The sequence below is a fragment of the Mustela nivalis genome (genome assembly GCF_964662115.1).
Source record: "Mustela nivalis genome assembly, chromosome: 7".
In the NCBI taxonomy this organism is placed as follows: domain Eukaryota; kingdom Metazoa; phylum Chordata; class Mammalia; order Carnivora; family Mustelidae; genus Mustela; species Mustela nivalis.
Genome location: NC_139026.1, coordinates 66,216,870 through 66,242,388, shown reverse-complemented (window position 1 = coordinate 66,242,388; position 25,519 = coordinate 66,216,870). Strand labels below are relative to the sequence as shown.

General features: G+C 36.4%; 1 protein-coding gene across 1 annotated transcript in view; it reads left to right on the top strand.

The window, feature by feature from the left end:
• The window catches only part of LOC309868507 (small ribosomal subunit protein mS35-like), a 44,710-nt gene that overhangs the window by 5,966 nt on the left and 13,225 nt on the right, over positions 1-25,519 (top strand). The window contains exons 4-6 of the mRNA XM_082738431.1: positions 6,044-6,183; positions 12,942-13,051; positions 15,551-15,620. Coding sequence (XP_082594557.1) covers positions 6,044-6,183; positions 12,942-13,051; positions 15,551-15,620 — 320 coding nt within the window. The remainder of the gene's footprint in view (positions 1-6,043; positions 6,184-12,941; positions 13,052-15,550; positions 15,621-25,519) is intronic.

The window sequence follows — 25,519 nt, the reverse complement described above, 5'->3', positions numbered from 1 at the left end:
TTAAGTCACACACAAAAATAAACTCAGAATGGATTAGTCATAAATGTGGACCTGAAATCATAAAACTGCTTAAGGAAAACATGGGCATTTCTTCGACATTGATCTTAGCACTATTTTTCTTGATATGTCTCTTTGGAAAGGGAAATAAAAGCAGAAATAAACTTTTGAGACCACCAAAATAAAAAGCTTTTGCGCAATGAAGGAAACCATCAACAAAATGAAAAGGCAACCTACTGAATGGGAGAAGGTATTTGCAAGTGATATATCTAATAAGGGTTATATAAAATATATAAAAAACTTACACAACTCAACACCAAAATATCCCAAATAATTTGATTAAAAAATGGGCAGAGAACCTGACTAGATAGATGTCTTTCCAAGGAAGACATACAAATCATCAGTGGACAAGTGAAAAGATGCTCAGTATAACTAATTGTGGAAAGATTAGTGCAAATCGAAGCCACAAGGAGCTGTTGCCTCTCACCTGCTAGAAATAGTTACCACCCAGAAGGCAAGGGATACCAAATGTTGGTGAAGGTGTGGAAAAAAGGGAAACCCTATTGTACTAATGGCTAGGGATGTAAATTGATATAGCCAGTATGGAATATAGTATGTAGGTCCCTTAAAAAATTAGAACTCCCGGGCGCCTGGGTGGCTCAGAGGGTTAAGCCTCTGCCTTGGGCTCAGGTCATGATCTCAGGGTCCTGGGATCGAGTCCCGCATCGGGCTCTCTGCTTCCTCCTCTCTCTCTCTGCCTGCCTCTCTGCCTGCTTGTGATCTCTGTCTGTCAAATAAATAAATAAATAAAATCTTTAAAAAAAAAAAATTAGAACTCCCATGTGATCCAGCAATCACACTTCTGGATATATATATGTATGTGTGTGTGAATGTGTATATGTGTGTGTGTGTGTGTGTATATATATATATATTTTTTTTTTTTTCCAAAAGAAAAGGAAACATGGTATTGAAGAGATATCTGTACTCTTCTGTTCACTGCAGCATTATTTACCACAACCAAAAAATGGAAACAACCTAAGTGGGGAGTGCCTGGGTAGCTCAGTCATTAAGCGTCTGCCTTCAGCTCAGGTTATGGTCTTAGGGTCTTGGGACTGAGCACTGCATTGGGCTCCTTGCTCAGTGGGAAGCCTGCTTCTCCCTCCCCCACTTCCTCTGCTTGTGTTCCCTCTCTCAGTCTCTCTTTCTGTCAAATAAATAAATTGAAACCTTAAAAAAAAAAGTGGGGTGTGTGTTTGATATTATTTAGTTATGAGAAGGAAGGACATCCTGCCATCTGTCACAACATAGATGGCCTTGAGGGCATTGTACTAAATGAAATAAGACAGAGAAAAACAATTGGATTATTATTTCACTTACATGTGAAATTTGAGAAGGCTGAACTCAGAAGAGTAGGGGCTACGTGGGGGAGGGAGATGTTGGTCAAAGAATACAAACTTCCAGTTTTATGATAAGTTCTGGGAATCTAACATACAGAATAGTGATTATAGTTATTAATACTGTGTTCTCTACCTGGAATTTGCTGAGAGCAGATCATAAATATTCTTAACACAAGAAGAAATGGTAATTACGTGACACTGTGTTAGTGTTGTGAATGTAATCATGTTGCAACATATATTAAGTGCATCTAGTCAATATATCGTGTACCTTAAACTTACACAATGTTTTATGTCAACTATATCTCAATAAAAATGGAAGAACAAAACCTCATTTTTATTGTATTAAATTGTCTTATATTCATTGCTAGTTTCTCCTTTTTTTAGAAAAATTTTCAAGTTTTCAGTGAATTGTTAAGATGTCAAATCTGCAAGTTCCTTTTTTTTTTTTGCAGACTACTCTGCAAGTGGCTATGAATAATAAATAGAACCGGAAATTGTAGTCCTTGTTCAGGTAGACTAGGGACTTAATTGTTGCATTATAGATAGCACATACATAAAGTGATGGAAGAAAATATCGCAGAGTGTTGCCTATAGATAGAAGTCAGTATAATCCAAACTGAAGATAATGTAGAAAGATGCCAAGTCAATAGTTATAGAGTCAGTAATGGGATACTTTGCAGAGAGTTATCTTGAAGAAATTATTTAAAATAAGAACTTCATAGTGATACATAGATGTGGTAACATCAAGTAGCAGAAAAACTGATGATGAAAAGCAGTAGTGTTTTATTTCTCCTTTCCCCTCAGCCCCTCATTTTAGAAGTGTTCTCTTTTAGTCATTGTTTAGGTCTGATAATTACTTGCTGAGAGTATATTTGCTTATTTTTTCCACATAGTCTCATTTATGTATGTATGTATGTATGTATGTATGTATTTGACAGAGAGATCATAGGCAGAGAGGCAGGCAACGAGAGAGGAGAAAGCAGGCTCCCCGCTGAGCAGAGAGCCGATATGGGGCTCGATCCCAGGACCCTGAGATCGTGACCCCAGCTGAAGGCAGAGGCTTAACCCACTGAGCCACCCAGGTTTCCGATATAGTCTCTTTCTATACAGTATTTATTATATATTCTTTCTCTGTATATTTTATATATGTATAGTTATGTTAGTATATATTATTCATTATACATACGTAAAATGGAAGTAATCACCAGACCATGACTATATTGCCAGTTCTAAATTTATTGAATTTGAACAATATTTATTGATTCCTAGATATTGGCAGAGAGAGCATGCAGAGGGGAGGGAGAGAGGAAGAGGGAAAGAGAATCTGAAGCAGAGAGTCACCTGGGTGGCTCAGTAGGTTAAAGCCTCTGCCTTTGGCTCAGGTCATGATCCCAGGGTCCTGGGATTGAGCCCACATTGGGCTCTCTGCTCAGCAGGGAGCCTGCTTCCTCCTCTCTGCCTACTTGTGATCTCTGTCTGTCAAATAAATAAATAAATAAATAAATAAATAAATAATCTTAAAAAAAAAAAAAAAAAAAGAATGTGAAGCAGACTCCTTGCTGAGTACAGAGCCTCACAGGGGACTCAGTCTCATGATTTTGAGATCGTGACCTGAACCAAACCAAGAGTCGGCTTAACTGACTGCACCACCCAGATAGCCCTCACTCACTTATTCTTTTTCCTTCCCACATGCACGGAGGTAAAGGCAAAGAATTTTTTTTTCATAGTTTTATGCTTGTTTTCATATATACATAGACTCAATTTCTCATCTCATTTGCATTGGACTACATACAGAAGGACATTAGAATTGTTTTAGGTTCACAGCTGTTAGTGATTGGTTGTGTAGTTTAATTCAAGAGTTAGTACCTTTGAATGAATTCTTCATGCTAATTAAAAAGGAGATATATAAATGCTCAGTACACTTGTTAAGGCTTTTCAGAAAAGAAATGAAATGTAAAAGCTCTTCGCAGGTAACGTGATAATGCTGGAAGGAGAAATAGTATAGTGATCATGATTATGATATAATTTGAGCTTTTGGAAGGGCCTTTTATTGAGAAATGTAAGGAAGAAATAAAGAAGTCAAAAAGTAGGAAGAATGACTTTACTCTTACATGAAGGAAGAACAGTTTCTCCTATCTTCTTTCATGTATGTGGTCTTTTTGGGATAGTAGAATGCATTTCTATCCTTTTAGTATGTTTCTGTTTATATTGGTGCCTAGTGATAGACTGTGACTGATCATTATTCCAGATTTGTTCCTTGTTTGGCACAAACCATGTAGCACTTTTTAATCCTTTGTGAAGCCAGTTAAGGAATGTTCTGCACTGTGATAAATCTCATTTTTTTCCTTTTTAAACATTATTTTGGAATGTGCATTTATAATCTAGAAATGGGTTTTTAAATGAGGTACTTCTAAAATACTTCATAATTCTTAAATGAATGGTTTTCATATAGCACATTCAGAAAAGTTGCATTATATTTTAAGTGTTTAAGTGTTTAATCTTTCTTTGATTTTGTCTTTACACTTTTGCCAGCTTCTAGATTTAGCTTGTATCTTCCAAATAACTCAAAAGCTTTTAAAATATTTCTTCTCAATTTTCTTTTAAAGTAGGTCAGTTCAGATTTTATATCTAACTTGCAAGTGGAAAATCTGAAGCACAGGAAAGTTAGGTAATTTACCCAAACTTTAATAATCAGTGGTAGAAGTTAAGTAAAAACCAAGGTCTTTCGAAGTCTAGTCTATTGCTCTACCTATCAGATGAATAGGGGTCTATTATGTACTTTCCAGTTGGCTGTATTTTTTAGACATATAATCCGGTAATTTAAAAGTTGTAATTATCATCTGGTTATTGAAATGACTTATTCAAAGTTATAAAAAATAAAAGAGTCAGTACAAACCCAAGAACTCATAAAATTCTCCAAACTAGTCTCTTATAAAGTGCTTGGCAGTGTGGCATCTTAGAGTGCAGGATATTGGAATTGTTCCATGATGGGAATAAAATTTAACTTCAGTAATCATGCTCTTTCCATTTTATTTAAATGTCAGAATTGTGGAGCTACTTCTTTCCCCTCAAGTGTGTGAGTATTGCTCTCTTAAGCAGGGTGTTCAGGGAATGGTGTGAGCTATACTTAATTTGTTACCATATATTTAGTTATAAATCTTGGAGAGTCTTTGTGGCATTTTGCTGACTGGTATTAAAGCCTATAAAGGGAGCTAAATATAGTACCTACTATAAGAAAATTGTTAACTAGGGTAAAGCCTCTGCCTTCGGCTCAGGTCATGATCCACGGTTCTGGGATCGAGCCCCACATCGGGCTCTCTGCTCAGCAGGCAGCCTGCTTCCCTTCCTCTCTCTCTGCCTGCCTCTCTGCCTACTTGTGATCTCTGTCTGTCAAATAAATAAATAAAATCTTTAAAAAAAAAAAAAAGAAAGAAAATTGTTAACTATAGGAAATGTTATTGACAAAGTACCTTTCACTGTCCCTTAAATGGTCACGTGGAAGGGTTTCCACATATGTCTGTGCTTGTGACCAGCCTCTCCTGCAGTCATGCTTTTTGGAAAAAGCACAGCCCCCCTGAGATTTAATAGGTTTGACCTAAGAAACCAATTACTTTTAGGTATTCTTCGAATGAATGAAGATTCTTAGAATGCAGTGAAATTTCCATGGAGGGGAGGCTGATAGTGCCAGAAGTACATCTCAAGCTGAGAGCCCTCTACCTCACTAACTTTATAGGAATAGGGCAAAATGAAATCAGCTACCTTCTTACGGAGTCCCTCAATACAGATAGCTGTAGGACATGCCAGGAGCTCTTTTTCTTTTCAGCCCCCTCTCCCCTATTCCCCACCCCTCCACTGAAGGCCTGAGTTTGTATGTGCTGTGGAGATCTGTGCTGTGGAGATAGACGGTGCACCACATTTTTGTCACAGTGCTTGAAACTTCCCATTGTGGCCCACTTCTCACAGCCAGTCCCATCTCCCCTTTAGGCTTAGTTGTGTTGCCTGAATCTGAGGACAAGTCTGTTCCTTTTTCCATTTAGCTTCGTTGGCACAGAAGTCACCTAGAGGAAACATGAGTTACTGTAAGGATCTATTTAGTAATGCCCTAGACTGTACCTGTTCAGTTTGAGGCCCTATTCAGCTCAGTTTCTGAGAGAATGGAGACCATATCTCTCTTCTAAGAGCTCTTTCAGAGCCTTTTTCAGATCCCCTCAGAACTTTAGTAACTTTCATTTGGGAATGAATTACTATTAACTGTTGCTTTTCTCAAAAATAATTAACACTCTGAGCACTATGAACTGTTTGCTTTTAGTTGGTGAGTGAGGGGGGATTAAACTGCCCCATAACTGGGTATGTGCAAAGCTATAATAAGCTTCTATCAAGTCATAGCTTCCTTTTAACCAAGCTTACTGCTCCTCACCAAACCCAAGTTATCTGAGTCTTTCATTTAATCACATTCCCTAACGAGGATTCATCTGAGAAGAAAAGGGGTGAAGGATGATGATGTGTTTGTGAGGTGCAGAAGAGAGTCTGCTCTTTCATTCCATGTAGCTCGAGAGTCATCTCCCTCAGTGATTTGGTCTGGTAGCGCACATTGCAACGAGAATGTACTTGGCGAAACTATACTTGAGATTATTTTTCTTAATTCTCAGATTTCTGCACTGAGTGGCCAGCTGCTCTAGACAGTGATGAAAAATGTGAGAAGCATTTTCCCATTGAAGTGGACACAACTGATTATGTTTCAGCAGGACCATCTATCCGAAACCCCAAAGCACGAGTAGTAACCTTAAGGGTAAGGAATATTTTTCTAAAAATAAGAATTATTATAATACATTAATTCAAAATAACATTTTGTATATAGAAAACTGATACTGTAGAAAATTTGGAAAACAGTGAAAATTTTAAAGTATTAAATAAAATTGCCTCTAATTCTACTACTTATAAATAACCTTGACTACTGGAATTCATTTTAGTATATATATAGTCAACCTTTGTGTATGTTAATAGGATGATACTATATTTGATTAGTTATCTGCTCTTTTTTATTTAACAATGTGAATTAAAATTTTTCCAAGGTTATTAAACATTCTTTAATTTTTTTATTGAAGTATAGTTGACATACATTATTATATTAATACCAGGTGTACAAGCTAGTGATGATTATATACATTACAAAATACTCACTATGATAAGTGCAGTTACCATCTGTTAGCATACAAAGTTATCACTCTTTAATATTATTTTTTTATTTTATTTTTAAGTTATCTCCATACCCAAGGTGGGGCTTGAACTCAAAACCCCAAGATCAAGAGTCACATCCTCTACTGAGTGAGCCAGCCAAATGCCCCTCTTTAATATATTATTAATGGCTACATAGAATAACGTAAGTCAGGGTCTTTTCTATGCTAAGAGAGTGTTTGAGGCTGAACACTGATATATAATAAGAGACCAAAATCTGAATATTTGGGCTTTTTGTTTACTCTTTCAGAGATTTCTTAGGAAATAAGTGATAAATAAGAGTGGTTTTAATTCTCCTTTTTAAATATCTATACCTTGTTTTTATCTTTTCTTTTTGTCTTTTTCATTAGGTGAAACTTCTAAAATAATGTTTATGTAGTCCTTTATGCTGTTCTATACAATGGATGTGCCTCTGGCTTTTAGCTTCTAAGTATACACTGGTATTCAGTTTGAGATAATAGCCTCTATTAGGTTAACGATGTGTCCTAGTCCTATAGCATTTTTGAAATGATCTCCTTTGAATTAATGTAGTAATGAATTATATGGTTGTATTTACACTTACTGAAGTGTTCTGAACCCTGATTATTTCATAGTACATCATTCTTTTGCCTTCCTATGGATCTGCTCTGTTAGCATTTTCTTTAGGATCGTTTGTTGCTTGGAGAAACATTAAATCCCTGCTCCTACCCATCAGAGCATGTCACATACTATTGCAGTTCCAAGTGTCTTGCTGTAGTAACTTCCAAGTTAGTATTTGAAACCACTGTTTTCTCCGGTAAGAGTCTTGATCCACATGGCATAGCTTTCTCACACAGCAGTCACAGAGCAGTTACCTGATGGGTTTTTGTTTTTTGTTTTTTTGTTTTTAACTAAAAAAAAATTAGATTTATGGAAAACTTTCAAGGATAGTTCACAGAATCCTCCTATATTTCACACCAAATTTCTTATGTTGTTAACATTTTTACTATTGTGGTACATTTATTACAACGAGCCAATATTGATACATTATTAATTAAAGTTCATACTTTATTCAGATTTTCTTTTTAAAGATTTTATTTCTTTATTTGAGAAACAGCACTCATGAGACAGAACATGAGTTGGAGGGCATGGGAGAGGGAGAGGCAGGCTTGCCGCTGAGCAGGAAGCCCTGTTGACACCAGGCTCTGTCTCAGGACCCTAGGATCATGCTCTGAGCCAAAGGCAGATGCTTAACAGACTGAGCCACCCAGGTGCCCCTATTCAGATTTCTTTAGGCACCTCTTGACTGTGGTGGTTTCTCAGAATTTACTTGTTTTTAGTGACCTTGACAGTTTTGAGAAGTACTAGTTATGTATTTTGTGGAATGTACTTCATTTTAGATTTGTTTGATTTTCTTCTCATGCTTAGAATGGTATGTATTTTGGGGAAGAAAACCTCACCAGTAAAGTGCCATTTCGTCATATCATAGCAAAGGTGGAGACTCCTTTTTTTTTTTTTTTTTTTTTACACTCAAAAAGTTAGATTTTGTACTCCATGTAGTTTTTATTTTAAATCAGAACAGTCCATGTTTGGGGTGCCTAAGTGGCTCAGACAGTTAAGCGGGTACCTTTGGCCAGGGTCATGATCACAGGGTTCTGGGATCAAGACCTACTTTGGGTTCCTTGCTCAGCTGGGAGCCTGCTTCTCCCTCTACCCCTCCCCTGCTCATGTGCTCTCTCTCTCCCTCCCTCCCCTTCTCTCTTTGTCTCTTTGTCAAATAAATAAAATCTTTTTAAAAAATGAAAAAGAAAGGGCTCGTGGGTGGCTCAGTGGGTTAAAGCCTCTGCCTTTGGCTCAGGTCATGATGCCAGGGTCCTGGGTTCGAGCCCCATATCGGGCTCTGCTCAGCGGGGAGCCTGCTTCCCCCTCTCTCTCTGCCTGCTTCTCTGCCTACTTGTGATCTCTGTATGTCAAATAAAATCTTAAAAAAAAAATGAAAAAGAACATTCCATGTGGACTGCAAAAATATGTTGACAGTCTCGCAACCATTTTTACACTATAAGGTAACAAGTAGATAAACTTTAATTTCTAGAAATATTATTAGAGGTACATCCATGTTTGATTTGTAATTTTCTTTCTTTGAAAGGTTTTGGTATCAGGATTGTGCCTTCTTTATGAAATAAATTTACAAAGCTCGTCAGCCTTTTTTTCTTCCCTAGAATAGTTTAAATATCATAGCATTATATTTATATGTTTGGAGAAATTGAAAATATTAAAATCACAAAAGACAATACATGTTTACTGTATAAATTTTAGAAAATCTAGATAAAGGGGGGGAAACCTTAAAATTATGCTTGGCCAACATTCCACAGGTTAATATAAATTGCCTAAGGAGTAAGGCGCCTGGCTGGTTCAGTCAGAGGAGCATGTGACTCTAGATCTCAGGGATGTGAGTTTGAGCCCCATGTTGGGTATAGAGATTAACTAAAAATGTTTTTAAAAATTTTTTTAAAAAGTACCTAGGGGTAATTAATACCTGATATATTTTTAATAATTTAGTAAATGTTGCCTCTTTTTAATAATAATGATGATAATAACAACCAGCTGTTGTCAAGCTCCATGTTAAGTGATTTAAAAAATCTCTGAACTCAGAATCAGGAAATCTAGAATTTTGCCTTACTTTTTGTGGGCCTTAATCTTCAGTACCAGAATAGACATCCGGTTCCCTACTTGTTCTGTTTGTTTATTTTATTTTACATAAAAATAATCTGACTGCATTATTTGAAGTATCCCACAAGATACCACTTACCTATGAGGCCGCCATCCACTTTTGTCTCCTTTTTTTAAAAATTTTTTTTTAAAGATTTTATTTATTTATTTATTTGACAGAGAGATAGAGAGAGAGATCACAAGTAGGCAGAGAGGCAGGCAGAGAGAAAAGGGGAAGCAGGCTCCCCGCTGAGTGGAGAGCCCAAAGTGGGGCTTGGTCCCAGGACCCTGAGATCATGACCTGAGCCAAAAGCAGAGGCCCAACCCACTGAGCCACCCAGGGGCCTCCTGTCTTCTTTTTGTCTTATACCACCATGTGAAACCTTCATCACTTCTTTGTGTTCTTTTCCTAACTCACATCTGCCCTTCTCGGACTCTTTTCACTCTACCCACTGACAGTTGAAGCTCAGTGGTGGTGTCCTGAATGGTATCATTTCAAGGGTAAAAGTAGGTAAAACAGTGGGACTAAAGCATGTGCATTCCTGTGTGACTTATTTTTTTATTTTATTTATTTTTGGGGGGGAGAACATGAGAGAGAACCTGAGTTCTCTTCGGGGGTATAGGGAGGGAGGGAGAGAGAATCCCATGCAGTCTTCTTGCCCAGTGCAGAGCCCAGTGTGGGGCTTGATCTCACAACCCCAAGATCATGACCAAAATCAAGAGTCAGATATTTAACCAGGTGTCGCCTGGCATGATTTAAAGTAATATTGTGAAGCCAGTCAAATAGTATAAAGTACTATATTAAGAGATACTCGAGGCCACTGGGTGGGTCAGTGGTTAAAGCCTTTGCCTTCGGCTTAGGTCATGATCTCAGGGTCCTGGGATCGGGTCCCGCATCGGGCTCTCTGCTCAGTGGGGAGCTTGCTTCCCCCCTCCCTCTGCCTGCTTCTCTGCCTACTTGTGATCTCTCTCACTCTGTCAAATAAATAAATAAAATCTTTAAAAAAAAAAAGATACTCAAATTTTTAAATTCAGAGAAAGAAAGATGGTATCATATTTTTCTTGATAGTCATAAAGGTAGTGCTGAATTAAAAACAATATTTGTGTAGGACTTTTCTTTAAAAATGGCTTTCTTCTATTTATTCTCATTTATTCCTGACAAAAATCCTGTGAGTACTTTGTTTTGTAAATGAGGAAACAGTAAGATCAAGTGATTTAAGGTCACTTAGCAAATAAAGTTGCAAATCTAGAAATCAAACCCAGGTCTTGTCTTTTGTATATAACTATAGTTCTTTAACTGACGTACTGTGCTTCTAAATAGAGAAGGTACTTCACACAATTAGGTTTATTTCTCAATTTATGTAACTCTTAAATATGGGCATTTGAAAGTATATACATAAAACCATGATCTCCTATGATTTGAAATGTCAGTGTTGTTTTGGGGGATAATGTTAATACAGTATTGATGCTTTAAAATGTAGCAAAAGAAAAGTCCAAGCATTCTTTGGAATTTTGGAAAAAGAATGGTAATGATTGCTGCTCAATTTCAGAGTCAGACTGTTCATCTAGTTTAATGACTACAATTTTGCAGTGCCTTTGAGTGCTAGCAGGTGGCGTGAGTGTACCATATGGCTCTAAAATATTTGGAGTTTCTGGCATAAACGCTGTATAATTTTTGAACATTCAAAGTGTTAATGTGAATGTTAGTTTTAAAGCAGTTACAATAATCAGCATTGGTGCCATTTTTTTTTTTTTACTACTTCTTACATAAAAAGCTAGAACACTTAAATTTTTTAAATTGTAAATTTTTAAATTTATTGTTGAAAATGATTACATTGAAGGGAGTTTTAAAAGGAAAAAAATCATTCCATTCTCTTATTCTAACGTAAAAACTATTCTTTGTACTGTATCTGTATGCATGCATATGTACAAGTATGTTAATAATTAGGGGTACATTCATTTCACTATTTCCTTTTAAGTAATTCTTATCATTAATAATCAGAATTATATTTCTTATACCTCAAGCTGATAAACTGGTTGTTGATACGTATTCTTTCCAGGGGACTGTGGTAATTTGTACTGCCTGCACATAGGACCATTCTGTTAGGTTGATATTTAATAGTCAATGTTTTTCCTGCATTTATTCTTTAAAAGTATATTTTTATTTATTTATTTCCTATATTTTCTTAGTTGAAATAAAAATTCACAGTGCTTAAAAAAACATGTATCCTTTCTTTTTTTCATTAATGTGTTCATTCAACAAATACATGTCATATGTTCTTTAAGTGCTAGGCCATCACCAAAAATGGGACTGATACCGTTCTTACCCTGGAGAGTTTGCAGGCTAGTGGGAAAAATGGAAAAATAAATAAGCTCTTCTGCTATAAAGGCTTGAGGGAAGTGCAGGGTTATTGAAGCTAACGAGAAGTAGATGTGATTGTAAAATCTTATTGAGCCTTTTTTTCTCTTCATATAGTTATGGATTTTTCTTATTCTTAATGCCGCCCATGGAAAAACAGTGTGTGGCTTACTGTATTCTAATATCTAACCTATTTTTCTATGTCAAGTCTAGTTTTCTTTTAGATACCTTCAGTCCATGCCATAATTCTCTCCAAATTAAAAACTGTTCATGTAGTCCAGTGTTTCCCAAAATATGTTTTAAGGAAGACTAATTCCATGAACTGTCCCTTGAAAAATAGAATATGAGGTCAGATAAATCTGGAAATTGTTACATAAGAACCCTGCTTTGTCTTGAAATTTCAGAATGCTCATTAGCATATTACCACTTCTAAGAAGTCCTTCTATAAAGAACCCAGTTTAACTCTGTATTATCTGAATATATTCAACAAAAATAGCCTTTTTAGAGAAATACTTCTTTTTTTTTTAATATTTTATTTATTTATTTAACAGCCAGAGAACACAAGTAGGCAGAGAGGCAGGCAGAGAGAGAGGAGGAAGCAGGCTCCCTGCTGAGCAGAGAGCCCGATGTGGGGCTCAATCCCAGGACCCTGGGATCATGACCTGAGCAGAAGGCAGAGGCTTTAACCCACTGAGCCACCCAGGCGCCCCGAGAAATAATTCTACTTAACAGCCTCTGGGACTAGTATTAACATTTTGAGAAATGTCGAGCTGAATTTTAAATGTCTTGATCCTTCATGAATGCTCTATACCATCTTCCATGACATACCTGTACCTTTTAAAATAAATACCCCTAAGCAAGTTGCAATGATAAAAGTCTCATAATTGCATGGTGGAAATATCTTAAAGCATTTTTGTTTTATCCCAGTATTCTTATATTCCAGCTTTACTAATACTAATTGAGTTTAATTCTTAGTGCTACTCATAAGCTGTAATATCATTTATTTAAGAGACTTATTGGTTTTAACAGGAAAGGTGCTAATGCCCAGAACTTTCAACTCAAAACAGTTTCCTCCTCCTCCTTTTTTTTTTCCCCCATGAGTAAGATCAGGCTTCATAATGCATGCCGTTTGCTAACTCTACATAGACAACAGTACAGGTTGCAAAAGTTTCTTTTTGGTTAGTTTAACATTAAATGATATTGATACTGGGTTTTGGGGTTTTCTTTTCACTAAACAAAGTATCTGAAATAATTCTTTTCAAATAACTTTTTCTTGTATTTTTAAGGTTAAACTTTCCAGTTTGAATTTAGATGATCATGCAAAGAAGAAACTCATTAAACTTGTGGGAGAGCGATACTGCAAGACTACAGATGTACTTACCATCAAAACAGACAGGTAAAGAAAAGTTCAGCCAATTGGTCATTGTGTTGTTTTTATTGGTCATTGTGTTGTTTTATTATCTTCCAGTCTTCTGGCAGTCCTTTCCTTAAGAAATGACATTGAAAATCAGGGTATACATAAACAATGAATTCTGGTACACTGAAAAGAAATTAAAACAATAAAAAAAAATCGGGGTAGCCTTATACATCAACATAAACTAACGTATTAGGTCAGTGAAGTTGTCCCATTCATGTGTTTATTTATTTTATTTTTTCTTAAAGATTTTATTTATTTGACAGAGAGAGACACAGTGAGAGAGGGAACACAAGCAGGGGGAGTGGAAGAGGGAGAAGCAGGCTTCCCACCAAGTAGGGAGCCCGATGCAGGGCTCCATCCTAGGACCCTGGGATCATCACCTGAGCCAAAGGCAAACACTTAACAACTGAGCCACCCAGCCACCTACATTTCATGTGTTTAATATCTTCACACTAGTCTACTGTTGCTGTCCTCTTTATGGACATGGAGAGGCTTGCCTAACTGCCTAGTTAAATTATTATTGTTATTTTTCAGTCTGGATTCTAATATATCCATGTGAATAAGACTCAGGGAAGATGTTAGAAGAGAACAAAAGTGTGATTTGCAAGTGATTAAAGTTTAAACTGATTTTTACAAAGTCAAAGATCTTTCAGTTCAAAATTTAAATGATTAAATACAGAAATTTAATTTACCCAGGCAATTTTGTAAATAAGAATTTTAGTGAATTTGCTTCATAAAAACAGTATTAAATTTACCTCATATGAATTTATAAATTGTGTTATTTGAGGTGAAGAAGGGTTATTGGTATGTTTTTACAAAAGGGTTATTTTATTTCTGTTTCTGGAAGGCGGGGAAGGGTAGAAGGAAAGGGGGAGAGAGAGAATCTTAAACAGGCTCCATGCCCACCACGGAGCCCAACACGGGGCATGATCTTGTGACCCCAAGATCGTGACCTGAGCAAAATCAAGAGTCAGACACTTAACTGACTGAGCCCCCAGGTGCCCCAGGATTATTTTATTTTTATCTTACCATATTTGGCTGTTTCTGAATTATGTCAAAATATAAAGACCTGCCTTTAGAGAAAAGCAAGTGGGCAGATATCTTCTCTCCCTTCCCATTCTAGTTTCAAAGCTCTTGGAAGTCATTTAAGTTTTATGTCCTCCTTCTTAATGGTGAGAAGTAGTAGTATGGCATATATAAATGAAGGCAATAATGAGGGGTGGAAAAAACTTGGGAACCCTGGTTTTAGAGTATTATAGTATGGGGGAAAATAGATTTGAGATATATTAGTAATATTCTTTTTTACTGTCTTTAGAAAATGTAAAATAAGGTTGAGTTTTTAGTTTGTGCAGCTTAAAAAATTACTTTTAATGTGTTGCTCTTTGAAATTCTGTAAGTATCTGACAGAATTTTTCCCTAAGTTTTCCAGTGTTGGTGGGTGTGGGTGTGTGTTTATGGTAGCAACTATTTAGAGAACTATTAAACCTAAATATGTAGAATAAGCAGAGTACTGTTAAAGTCACTTGTCATGTGATGGTTTTGTTTTTTTTTTTTAAGATTTTATTTATTTAATTGACAGAAAGAGGGAGAGAGTGAGTCCAAGCAGGGGGAGCAGCAGGCAGAGGGAGAAGCAGGCTCCCCACTGAGCAGAGTCCAACATGGGACTCCATCCCAGGACCCTGGGATCATGACCTGAGCCAAAGGCAGATGCTTAACTTACTGAGCCACCGATATGCTCCTGTCAAATGATGATTTTATTTTATATTTAAAGAAATTGGAATTAATGATTTCTAAAAGCTTAATTTGTTATCTCATTTTTTTTTTAAGATTTTATTTATTTATTTGACAGACAGAAATCACAAGTAGGCAGAGAAGCAGGCAGAGAGAGAGAAGGGGAAACAGGCTCCTGCTGAGCAGAGAGCCCTATGTGGGGCTCGATCCCAGGATCCTGAGACCATGACCTGAGCCGAAGGCAGAGACTCAATCCACTGAGCCACCCAGGCGCCCCTGTTATCTCATATTTATATAGAAGTTTTATCTAGTATTAGGTCATTAATTCTATTTTAAATACAACAACTTCAGTATAGCATTGAATAGTATAGCTTATTTTTTTTTAAAACTTGGCTCTGGAGAAATCAAGATGAACGTTTTGATTAGCCACTGTCTTTAGTCTATCTCTATTTTTAAAATGACCTCAGTAGATACACTCACACTGTCCAGCAGACTCTTAGCCCCCAAGATTGTGAAGGGCACTTGGATTGGACACAGCCATATTAAAAATAGTGTAAAACTATTATCAGATACAAATAACTCCCATTAGTGATGAAAACAAAGAGAAATAAAAGGTAGGATATTCCCTGAATATAGAGAATACCTGAATATAAGTTATCCTTTGTATTTAGTGTTTGTATATTTTGCAAATTATTTTATGTACTGAATTTTTAAAATTTTGACTTCTTCTCTCTCTTTCTCTTACAGGTGCCCTTTAAAGAGACAGAATTATGATTATGCACTCTATCTGCTAACAGTTTTATACCATGAGTCTTGGGTAAGTGATTGTGTGTGAATGTTTAATAATTTTGTCAGGATAATTTAGATGGTGTTAACATTTCAAAACAGTCTGTGACAGTTAGTCGGTTGAGGATTTAATGAACCACTAAACTACAGATGAAATGTTATAAATAATTTCTACTGACATTGAAATTGAGGACCTTGAAATAGATTATGCAGTCCATCTCAGTTCCATCTTACAGAAATCAGATGACCAAATACTAAATGCCTTTAAAATTCAGAGTTTCTGTCTTCGTTTAGAAGATCTGAATTTTTTTTTCTTTTGTTTGACTTTGGCTGAAAGTTATCAAAGTTATAGAAGGGAGTTCATCTGTATAACTCAAGAATTTAGAATGCATCCTGCTGTTCAAATAAACTTCATAACAAAGCCCCAAAACTTTATAGAAAGGTATTTTAAATATTTATTAAAATTTTTAGTTAACACATAGCCTTTTGTGTGAACATTTCACTAGTTTACATCAGAAACAATTAAGGGCAATTATTTATTTAATTTTAGTATTAAAAATAGTCTTGTGTCTGAGTTTTTTGAGATTTAATACAGGCATACACATTTATTTATAAGGAAGTTTTTGCTTGAGCATCAACTTACTAATTTAAAGTTGGTATCTAATATGTTTGGGTAACTCAAAGTTTTAAATATTATTTTTAAAAATTAAAATAATTTAAAATATGCATAAATTAATTTTTTTGCAGCTTGCCTAACAGACATGGGACTCAGTAGTATTTTCTATTAGGAACATATGAAGGAATGGAAATAGGAGAGTGTCACTCTCTTTAGATGTTTGAAGGACTTCATATTAAAGAAAGGTTAGATTTGTTTTTCATGACTTTTAGGTATTACAACAAGGTAAAAGCAATAGAGAAACAGACTTTGTCACTGAGTACAAACTTTCTAAGAGAGTCCTCTAAAGATGGAGTGTGCTACTTTTAATTGGTAGAGAACATTCCATCCTTTGGCTACTTAATGGAGATATGGTGGTGAAAGGATCACTCTCTGTGGATAGATAGTTGGATTAGATGCCCTTGGGAATCTCCTGCCATCCCTGAGTTGTTGTAATTGAGTAAACACATGCAACCATTCTCCAGACTGCTCACAGCATTCTCTTCATAATAACAGTAAAACTGTAGCACAAGAGCTTAAGTGGAAAATAAAAGAAAAGGAAATTTTGTTGCCAGGTTACTAAAGAACAAAAAGTAGCTGGTAGCTTTTCTCTTCTGAGGTATTCTAATTATCATATTTTATCCAGATTTTCTAGTTCCTGGCTTCAGGAGCAACATCATAATAGCAGTTAATCTCTCTTTCCTGTCAGTTGATTTTATAAATGCCTTTGGCTTAATGTAATTAAGTTCTCTTTTGAACCAGCAACATGGTTGAATTAGCTATAGCTCTATGGCTGATCCTGAAAGAGTTAATACCAAACAATAAAAACTGACCAGTTTTGAGTCTCTTTTGCCAGCAGCCTGTAAATTGAATTTGCCCCAAAGGAAATGACAGGCATAAATAAATTCAGTGAAAGTTGACTTACTGGATTCTTTCTGTGGTTCCATGACATAGAATCCAAACAAGTTTGTATTCTGGATTCACACAAGTAGCCTTTGATCTTTAATGCTATTTACTTTGATGCCAGAATAAGTGGCCACATACATCTGTCCTAAACAGATATAATTAAATAATTTCTGTATTAAACTTGGCTCTTAATCCTTTCTAAATAAGTACCATCAATGAAGAAACTTTAAGAGAATGCAGATGAGCCGTGAAATTTTGCAGAGCTGGTGGAACAGAATTTTTATTGAATTGAAGTTCTTTTTTCCTTCACTTTCCTTCCTTTCTGGAATTCAGACTTGAAATTGATGTTACCAAACTGGTATTTAATCAAATATTTAGAGAACCCCCTTTTAATCCATTTCTTTTTAACTAGTTTCGGAGTATTTAATACCTAAAAGTAAGCTGCTCTTAATTTTCTGGCTTTTTAACCTTTTTGTGGAGGTTACCTCTAAGTGTTGAGGGGAAAGTAGTTGATTTTATGTAGCACACAGTTCTGAAACTTCTATGAAAACGTGTTCATCTAGACTTGAGGATAAAGAAATTTACTACTGTATGCTATTCAAACAGTTTAACTTTGGAAGTATCAAAGTAAATGTTGAAAAGCATAGATTTCACATACCCTAGACGTCAAGCAGTGAGTTAAAGAATGGTTATGGCAGTGCTAGGAGGTGATGAGACATGCTTTAGACCATTTATCCTTCCGCAGTTCAAAGAAGGAAAGAGAGTTGTAGAAATTTGTTTCAGTCTTTCAGTATGACATGTTGTTAGCATAGGAGTGAATTAACTTTTATCCTTTGGAACCTGATTGACCTGGATTTGAATTCCATTACTTCCTATGTAGCTTTGGCCAGCTATTTGGCCTCCTAGGTTCACTTTTCTTCTAAGTGTTTTCGGGTAGAATTTGCATGAAATGTCTGGTAGGTAGCAGGCTCTCAGTAAATGGTGGCTATTAACATTATTGTTAATACTAAAAGGAAGAAAGATTTGTCTTTGGATTTCAAATTAATTTATTCCCATTTAACTTGACAGAGACTTTATATAGGTAATCAGATCTGTACCCTGTTGTATTTGAATTTTTAGAACAGGTATCCTTCTCAGCATTCTGACATGCTGATAATAACAAAACTTCCTAGATTTTAACTTCGTGCCATGATATTCTTTAAAGCTTCCACAAGTAATTTGGTTAAGAAATGATCAGATGAAACATTTTGTAAAATGATTTGCACAAAAGATAGACACTGGGGGAAGAAAAAAAACACTTACTTTATAGAGATCTGAAATCAAATTCCAAGGATTCTTGAATAATTTGATATTTAATTACTAATAGTTCCTTTTTTAAATTTGAATTTTCAACTGTCTTATGTGGATTCCATGATAGTCTTATTGCTAGTCAAAAATACATCTAGCTTTATACTAAATTGGTTCTGGAAAGGCACATAACAAACTTCTGAGTCGGGTAATTTCAGACTCAGAGTTCATTTTTTTTTTTTAAGATTTTATTTATTTATTTAACAGAGAAAGATCACAAGCAGGCAGAGAGACAGGCAGAGAGAGAGAGAGGAGGAAGCAGGCTTCCCACTGAGCAGAGAGCCCAATGTGGGGCTCGACCCCAGGACCCTGGGATCATGACCTGAGCCGAAGGCAGAGGCTTTAACCCGCTGAGCCACCCAGGCGCCCCTCAGAGTTCATTTTTGAAGTAAAGAGTTCATGTCAAAGTAAGAAGTTCAGGGGCAGTGGGGTGGCTCAATTGGTTAAGCATCTCTTTTCAGCTCAGGTCATGATCCCAGGATCCTGGGATTGAGCCCCTTGTTAGGCTCCCTGCTCTGTGGAGATCCTGCTTCTCCCTTTCTCTCTATCTCAAATAATAAAATCGTTAAAAAAAAAAGTTCATTTTTAAAGCAGACCTTATCGCAGACGTATCTGATAATGAAGAGTCCTTTTGCAGCTCCATCATCACCATTTAATGTTTGGTCTGTGAGTTCCTTATGATGTGTGGAATACATGGAATGCACGGATATTTCCAGGTGATAGTAAAGAACTCTTTTTTTTTTTTTTTAAGATTTTATTTATTAATTTGACAGAGAGAAATCACAAGTAGATGGAGAGGCAGCCAGAAAGAGAGAGGGAAGCAGGCTCCCTGCTGTGCAGAGAGCCCGATGCGGGACTCGATCACAGGACCCTGAGATCATGACCTGAGCCGAAGGCAGTGGCTTAACCCACTGAACCACCCAGGCGCCCCAGTAAAGAACTCTTGAATGATGTTTGTAATGTTGTGTACTCTTTCCTGCATTCAGCAGTAATTTTGTCTTGTGTACCACGTACAGTGCTAGGTATTGCTCAGACTATGAAAGTGAAAGAGCTCTGCCTTTAGGTACCTTTATTTCTGGAGAGAACCAGTAAGTTATAACGTAGTCTGTTTCACTCTGTAACGGAGGTAGGAACACGGTGTTGTGAGAGCCACTGATGAGTATTAATTCTCCCTGGAAGCTTCACAAGAACTGGTGACTGGTTTTGGAAGATAAATAGGAAGATGCAGTAGAGCAGTGGGTGAAGGACTCTGGCCTTGTGGATGTAGAGAGCCGGCGGAAGTTGGGTGTGGCCGGGGTGTAAGGCTGATAGGGCAGAGGTAAGGAGTTGAGACCAGGAAAACAAGTCAGAGCCAGGTTGTGAACAGGTTGTATGGCTTATTTACAGAGTGTAAAATTGTATCCAGAGGGCAAAATTGAGCTGAGGTAGCATTTTACTAGTTGTTTAAGAAAGTACCCCTTTCACTTTTTTAATGTTTATGAAATAGTAAACCATCCGTATAGCAAATGTCAGGTGTACTTTCATTAAAATGAACTGTTTATTGATTGATGGGGTAAAAGTTTACTGGTTGCCTATTACTTGCTTGGTGTTGTTGCATATGGGGTTTAATATATAAGGAGGAAGACTTTGTCTTTTCCATTGAGGAACACTAGTAGAAACAAGGTTTAGTAGTAAATATTACAAAAGTGTTGTTATATAGTTTACGATGTTGTATAGGTTACTATTTAATTTTTAATTTTTCTACTTATTGTATATCCTTCAACACTTCAGTTGATACCTGCTTTGAGCCTATTTTTTATGATATAATTGATGTATAATATCATATTTGTTTCAGGTGGTAAAGTGTAATGCTTCCATAACATATGTTATGAAATGATCACATTATGTCTAGTTAACATTCATCCACTCATCACTGCATATAGTTACAAATGTTTTTTTCTTGTGATGAGAACTTTTGAAATTTACTCTTAGTAACTTTCAAATATGCAGTACAGTATTATTAACTGTAGTCACCATGGTGTACATGACATCCCCATGATTTGCTTTCTAACTGGAAGTTTGTACCTATTAACCATCTTCACTCACTTTGCTCAACCCTAGCTTCTAGCAGCCACCAATTTGTTCTGTTGCTATACGTTGAGGTGTTTTAGATTCCACACATAAATGAGATCATATGTTATATATCTTTCTCTGACTTTTTTTCACTTAGCTTAATGCCTTCAAGAGCCATTCATGTTGTCACAGATGGTAGGAGTTCCTTTTTTTGGCTGAATAATAGTCCATAGTGTATATGTATGTATGCTTGCATACATACACACTTAACTCTTTATCGGTTTATCCATCATTGGACACAGAGATTGTTTCCATGTCTTGGCTATTGTAAATAATGTTGCAGTGAACTTGAGGGTGCAGGTATTTTTTCAAGTTAATGTTCCTTTTCGTTGGATGTATACCCAGAAGTGGACTTGCTTGATCTTGTGATAGTTATATTTTTAATTTCTTGAGGAACTTCTGTACTGTTTTCCACAGTGGCTGTACCAATTTACATTCCCACCAGCAGTTTTCTCCCTATCTTTATCAATACTTGTTATTTCTTGTCTTTTTGAGAATAACCATTGTAACAGGGGTGAAGTGTTCTTTCATTGTCTTTCATTGTCCTTTTGATTTGCATTTCACTGGTGACTGATGTGGAACATCTTTTCATGTGTCTTTTAGGCCATCTGTATGTCTTTGGAAAAGTGGGTATTTAGATCTTCTCATTCTCAAATTGTTTTTCTGCTTGAGTTGTTATGAGTTCTTCATATATTTTGGATATTAATTCAACAGATGAATTTGAGCCTTTTATTCTTTGCGTAACTCCTATCTCACATAAATAGCAAGTTATACTGTCTCATCTATATTGGTTCATAGGGCCCTTGACCACAGACAGTTGTGCCATGTATGACTGGAAACAGTTGACTGTTTCCCATGTGTGTTTTTGTTATTCCATGTATGTTTTGTCTTTCTGACTGATCATAAGGTCCTCATTAGCATATATCCAACCTTACTGTATTTTGTTCTTCATAGTATCTAGGTCAGTGCTATATAAGAACACTGAATGTTTAATAATAGTTGTCCATTCTTTTAGATTTCCATAGACCTTTTTTTTTTTTTTAAAGATTTTATTTATTTATTTGACAGGCAGAGATCACAAGTAGGCATAGAGGCAGGCAGAGAGAGAGAGGAAGAAGCAGGCTCCCTGCGGAGCAGAGAACCCAATGCAGGGCTTGATCCCAGGACCCTGGGATCATGACCTGAGCCAAAGGCAGAGGCTTTAACCCACTGAGCCATCCAGGTGCCGATTTCCATAGCCTTTTGAAGTAGAAGTCTTCAAAAGTAAGGTGACAAAGTATCAAACTCCCTTTTTAGTAAAAACGTAGCATACTTGTTAGATCTTAGCAATGATTAGCTTACTGTTCTAGCTTAATGATCTATTGATAAAATTGTTAATAATCAGCAATCATAATTGTGCCCAGTTTATAAAAAATATCTTTGCAACAGTTTGAGATACTTAATTTTCATGGGTGTATGATTTATGTGTAGATTAGGTTTGCTTTTCATTTGATTATGTTTTCTCAAATATTTACAAAGTATTCTTAATTCCTTATTGTTTTGGAAGTTTTCCACAAACATTTGCTTCTATGAGTTTATTTCCTGATGCTAATTTATATTTGACTATGGTAGTATCCTCTGTATTATAGAAAAATAATGGCTGCTGTAACAGGGTACATCTTTTCTTTTTTTTTTTTTTTTTTAAAGATTTTATTTATTTATTTGACAGAGAGATTACAAGTAGGCAGAGAGGTAGGCAGAGAGAGAGAGGAGGAAGCAGGCTCCCTGCTGAGCAGAGAGCCCGATGTGGGACTCGATCCCAGGACCCTGAGATCATGACCCGAGTCGAAGGCAGCGGCTTAACCCACTGAGCCACCCAGGCGCCCCCAGGGTACATCTTTTCAATTGAAATGTATTTATGCATAAACTTCTGAGTAATCTAATTATGCATAAACTAATATTACAGTGTTTATTAAAGAAAAAAATAACTAAATACATTAATTGGATTCCCATGATGAGTCTGAGCATTTGTAGTAGAGCAGTAACAATAAAGAGTGCTTACTTGCTACCTTTTCCTTGATTCCAGGCAAATAGCACATCTGGCCTTAATTTAATTTATTTTTATTTTTATTATTGTTATTGTTATTTTTAGAGAGGGAGCAGAGAGGAGAGAAAGAATCTTTTTTTTTTCTTTTTCTTTTTTATAAACATATAATGTATTTTTATCCCCAGGGGTACAGGTCTGTGAATCGCCAGGTTTACACACTTCACAGCACTCACCATAGCACATACCCTCCCCAATGTCCATAACCCCACCCCCCTTTCGGAAACCCCCTCCCCCCAGCAACCTTCAGTTTGTTTTGTGAGATTAAGAGTCACTTATGGTTTGCCTCCCTCCCAATCCCATCTTGTTTCATTCATTCTAGGAAAGAAAGAATCTTAAGCAGGCTCCAAATCTAGCACCCAGCCAGATGTGGGGCTTGGTAGCACAGTCCTGAGATCATGACCTGAGCCAAAATCAAGAGTTCGACACTTAACTGACTGAGCCACCTAGGCTCCCCTTGGCTTTCGTTTTAAAAGAAATTTTTAGTCTTGCTCCAGGAGTCACCTGTGTCTCTTTCTTTTTTACCTTTGTTTTCCAAATGATCACCCTAGATAAAAATAAAAAGGAAACCAAAAAGGGGATGAGGAGTGAGAGAGGAGCTCCATTTTTTTTTTTTTAAGATTTTATTTATTTATTTGACATAGAGAAATAGTGAGAGATGATCATGATGAGCAGGGGAGAGAGGGAGAAGCAGTTTCCCGCTGAGCAGGGAGCCGCATGCCGGTCTCCATACGAGGATCCTGGGATCATGACTTGAGCCGAAGGCAGACGCTTATCTGATTGAGCTGCCCAGGTGCTCTGAGGAGCTCCATTTTTAAAAAGTGCTTTAAAATGGTGTCTTTTTTCTGAACACAATAGTGTTTAGTGTGTCCATCCATTTTAAATTAGTACTGACTTTGAAGATCAGGAATCAGATTTATCTGTTACAACCTCTTCATGATATAAATTGAGAAATCAAGATTTAGAGAGATACATAGTTTTTCTCAAGTTTACAGAGTTTGTTGGCTGAGGGACTCGAGACTTGAACTGCAGCTTCAAAGTTCATATTCTTCCCATGGTATCATATTTAGTGTTATTCAACTTTGACTTCCATTAAAACAGACTATTAAATAAGAGATGAAATCAAATCTGCACTTTAGCTGCTAGCTTACTATGTTCTCAAACTGAACAATTGAGAGTTGAAAATTTATTTCCAGGGCACCTGGGTGGCTCAGTTGGTTAAGCTTCTGGCTTCAGCTCAGGTCATGATCCCAGTGTCCTGGGATGGAAAGCCCTCTATTAGGCGCCCTGCTCAGGGGCGAGCCTACTTTTCCCTCTCCCTTGGCCTCTCCCCCTGCTTGTGCTCTTTCTCTCAAATAAATAAAATCTTTTTAAAAAAAGAAAAAAGAAAGAAAATTTATCCCCCTAACCTGTTTTCAGGTAGTGGTTGCATTAGACTCACCTGGGAAGCTTTTTTTAAATGACGGATCCATGAACTCTACATAATTAACATCTCTAGTGGTGAAACTCAGGAAGGTTTCATTTTAAAGTCTCCACAGAGGAGTCTGATATAAGTTCTGATTGTGAATAATTTCCCCAATCTTTGAGTCTTCTTAATAAAGAAACTACACAGAAGGCTGGTATATCTCTTTTAAGATGGTTTTTGTATATGTGTCTAGTATCAGTTAGTTGAGTGACCGCCTTCAGCTCAGGTCATGATCCTGGAGTCCCAGGATTGAGTCCCACATTGGGCTCCCAGCTCCACAGGGAGTCCGCTTCTTCCTCTGACCATCTACCCTCTCATGCTCCCTCTTACTTGCTCTCTCTCTCAAATAAATAAATAAGATCATTAAAAAAAAAAAAAGAAGAAGGGCAAAAAAATTTGTCCATGATACAGACTTTTTTGACTTGATGTGTTAGGCAATAGGCAGCTGTTCTGTATTCTTGGATGATGGCACAATTAAGGTGACACTTCTCTTTGCTGTCAGGGAAAACATCATATTACATCCTTTAAAAATATTTTCTCTTCCTGTTGCCTACTGCTACCACTCTGAGTCTTCATCATCTTTTAACTATAATAGCCTTATTGATTTTCCCATCCCGTCTATCTTCTGGATTTCTGTTAAAGTAATTGTTTCTAAAAAGCAAATCTATTGTGTCATATTGCTTTATAAAGTCCTTCAGTGAGTGGTTCCCTATTACCCAGGATAAAATCTAACCTCCATAGCCTGTCTGTTCACAACAGTTTGCCACCTCATTACCAGTTCTCAGGAAATATAAGCTATGTATTCTGTATCTCAGCCGTAATGAACATAATGTGTTCTTTTATAACTTTACATATGCTGTTCTTTCTGCTTATGATTTTTTTTTCAAATTGATCAGCCTTGCCGATTCATATGAATCTTTTAATACACTTCAGATGTAGCCCGTCCTAGAAGTTATCAGTGTATCCTTTCCTCCTCCTCCTGTTAGCATTCTTCTTATTGCTTCTATGGTAATTGTCTGACTGACCCTGTTAGACTGTGAGATTACTGAGGAGAAGGACGTATCTTTCATTTATTGTTGCATTCCCAACCCCGAGTACAATGTCTGACAAAATAGCATTCAGTAAATTTTTAAAAAACCAATCTGAATTAAATCGAGTTCCTTGACATACTCAGTTAAACATTTGGCCATGGTAACTGAAAGAATTGGCAGTAGTCTTTCTTTTTGTAAAAAATCCACTATGGATATTTACCTCTTCTTATTTTTTATGATTTTCAAATAACTTGAATTTTCTTCTAATGCTTAAACTGTTTTTTCCTCATGTAGCACAATGCCTTACTTATAATCATGAGAAGTGGAATAT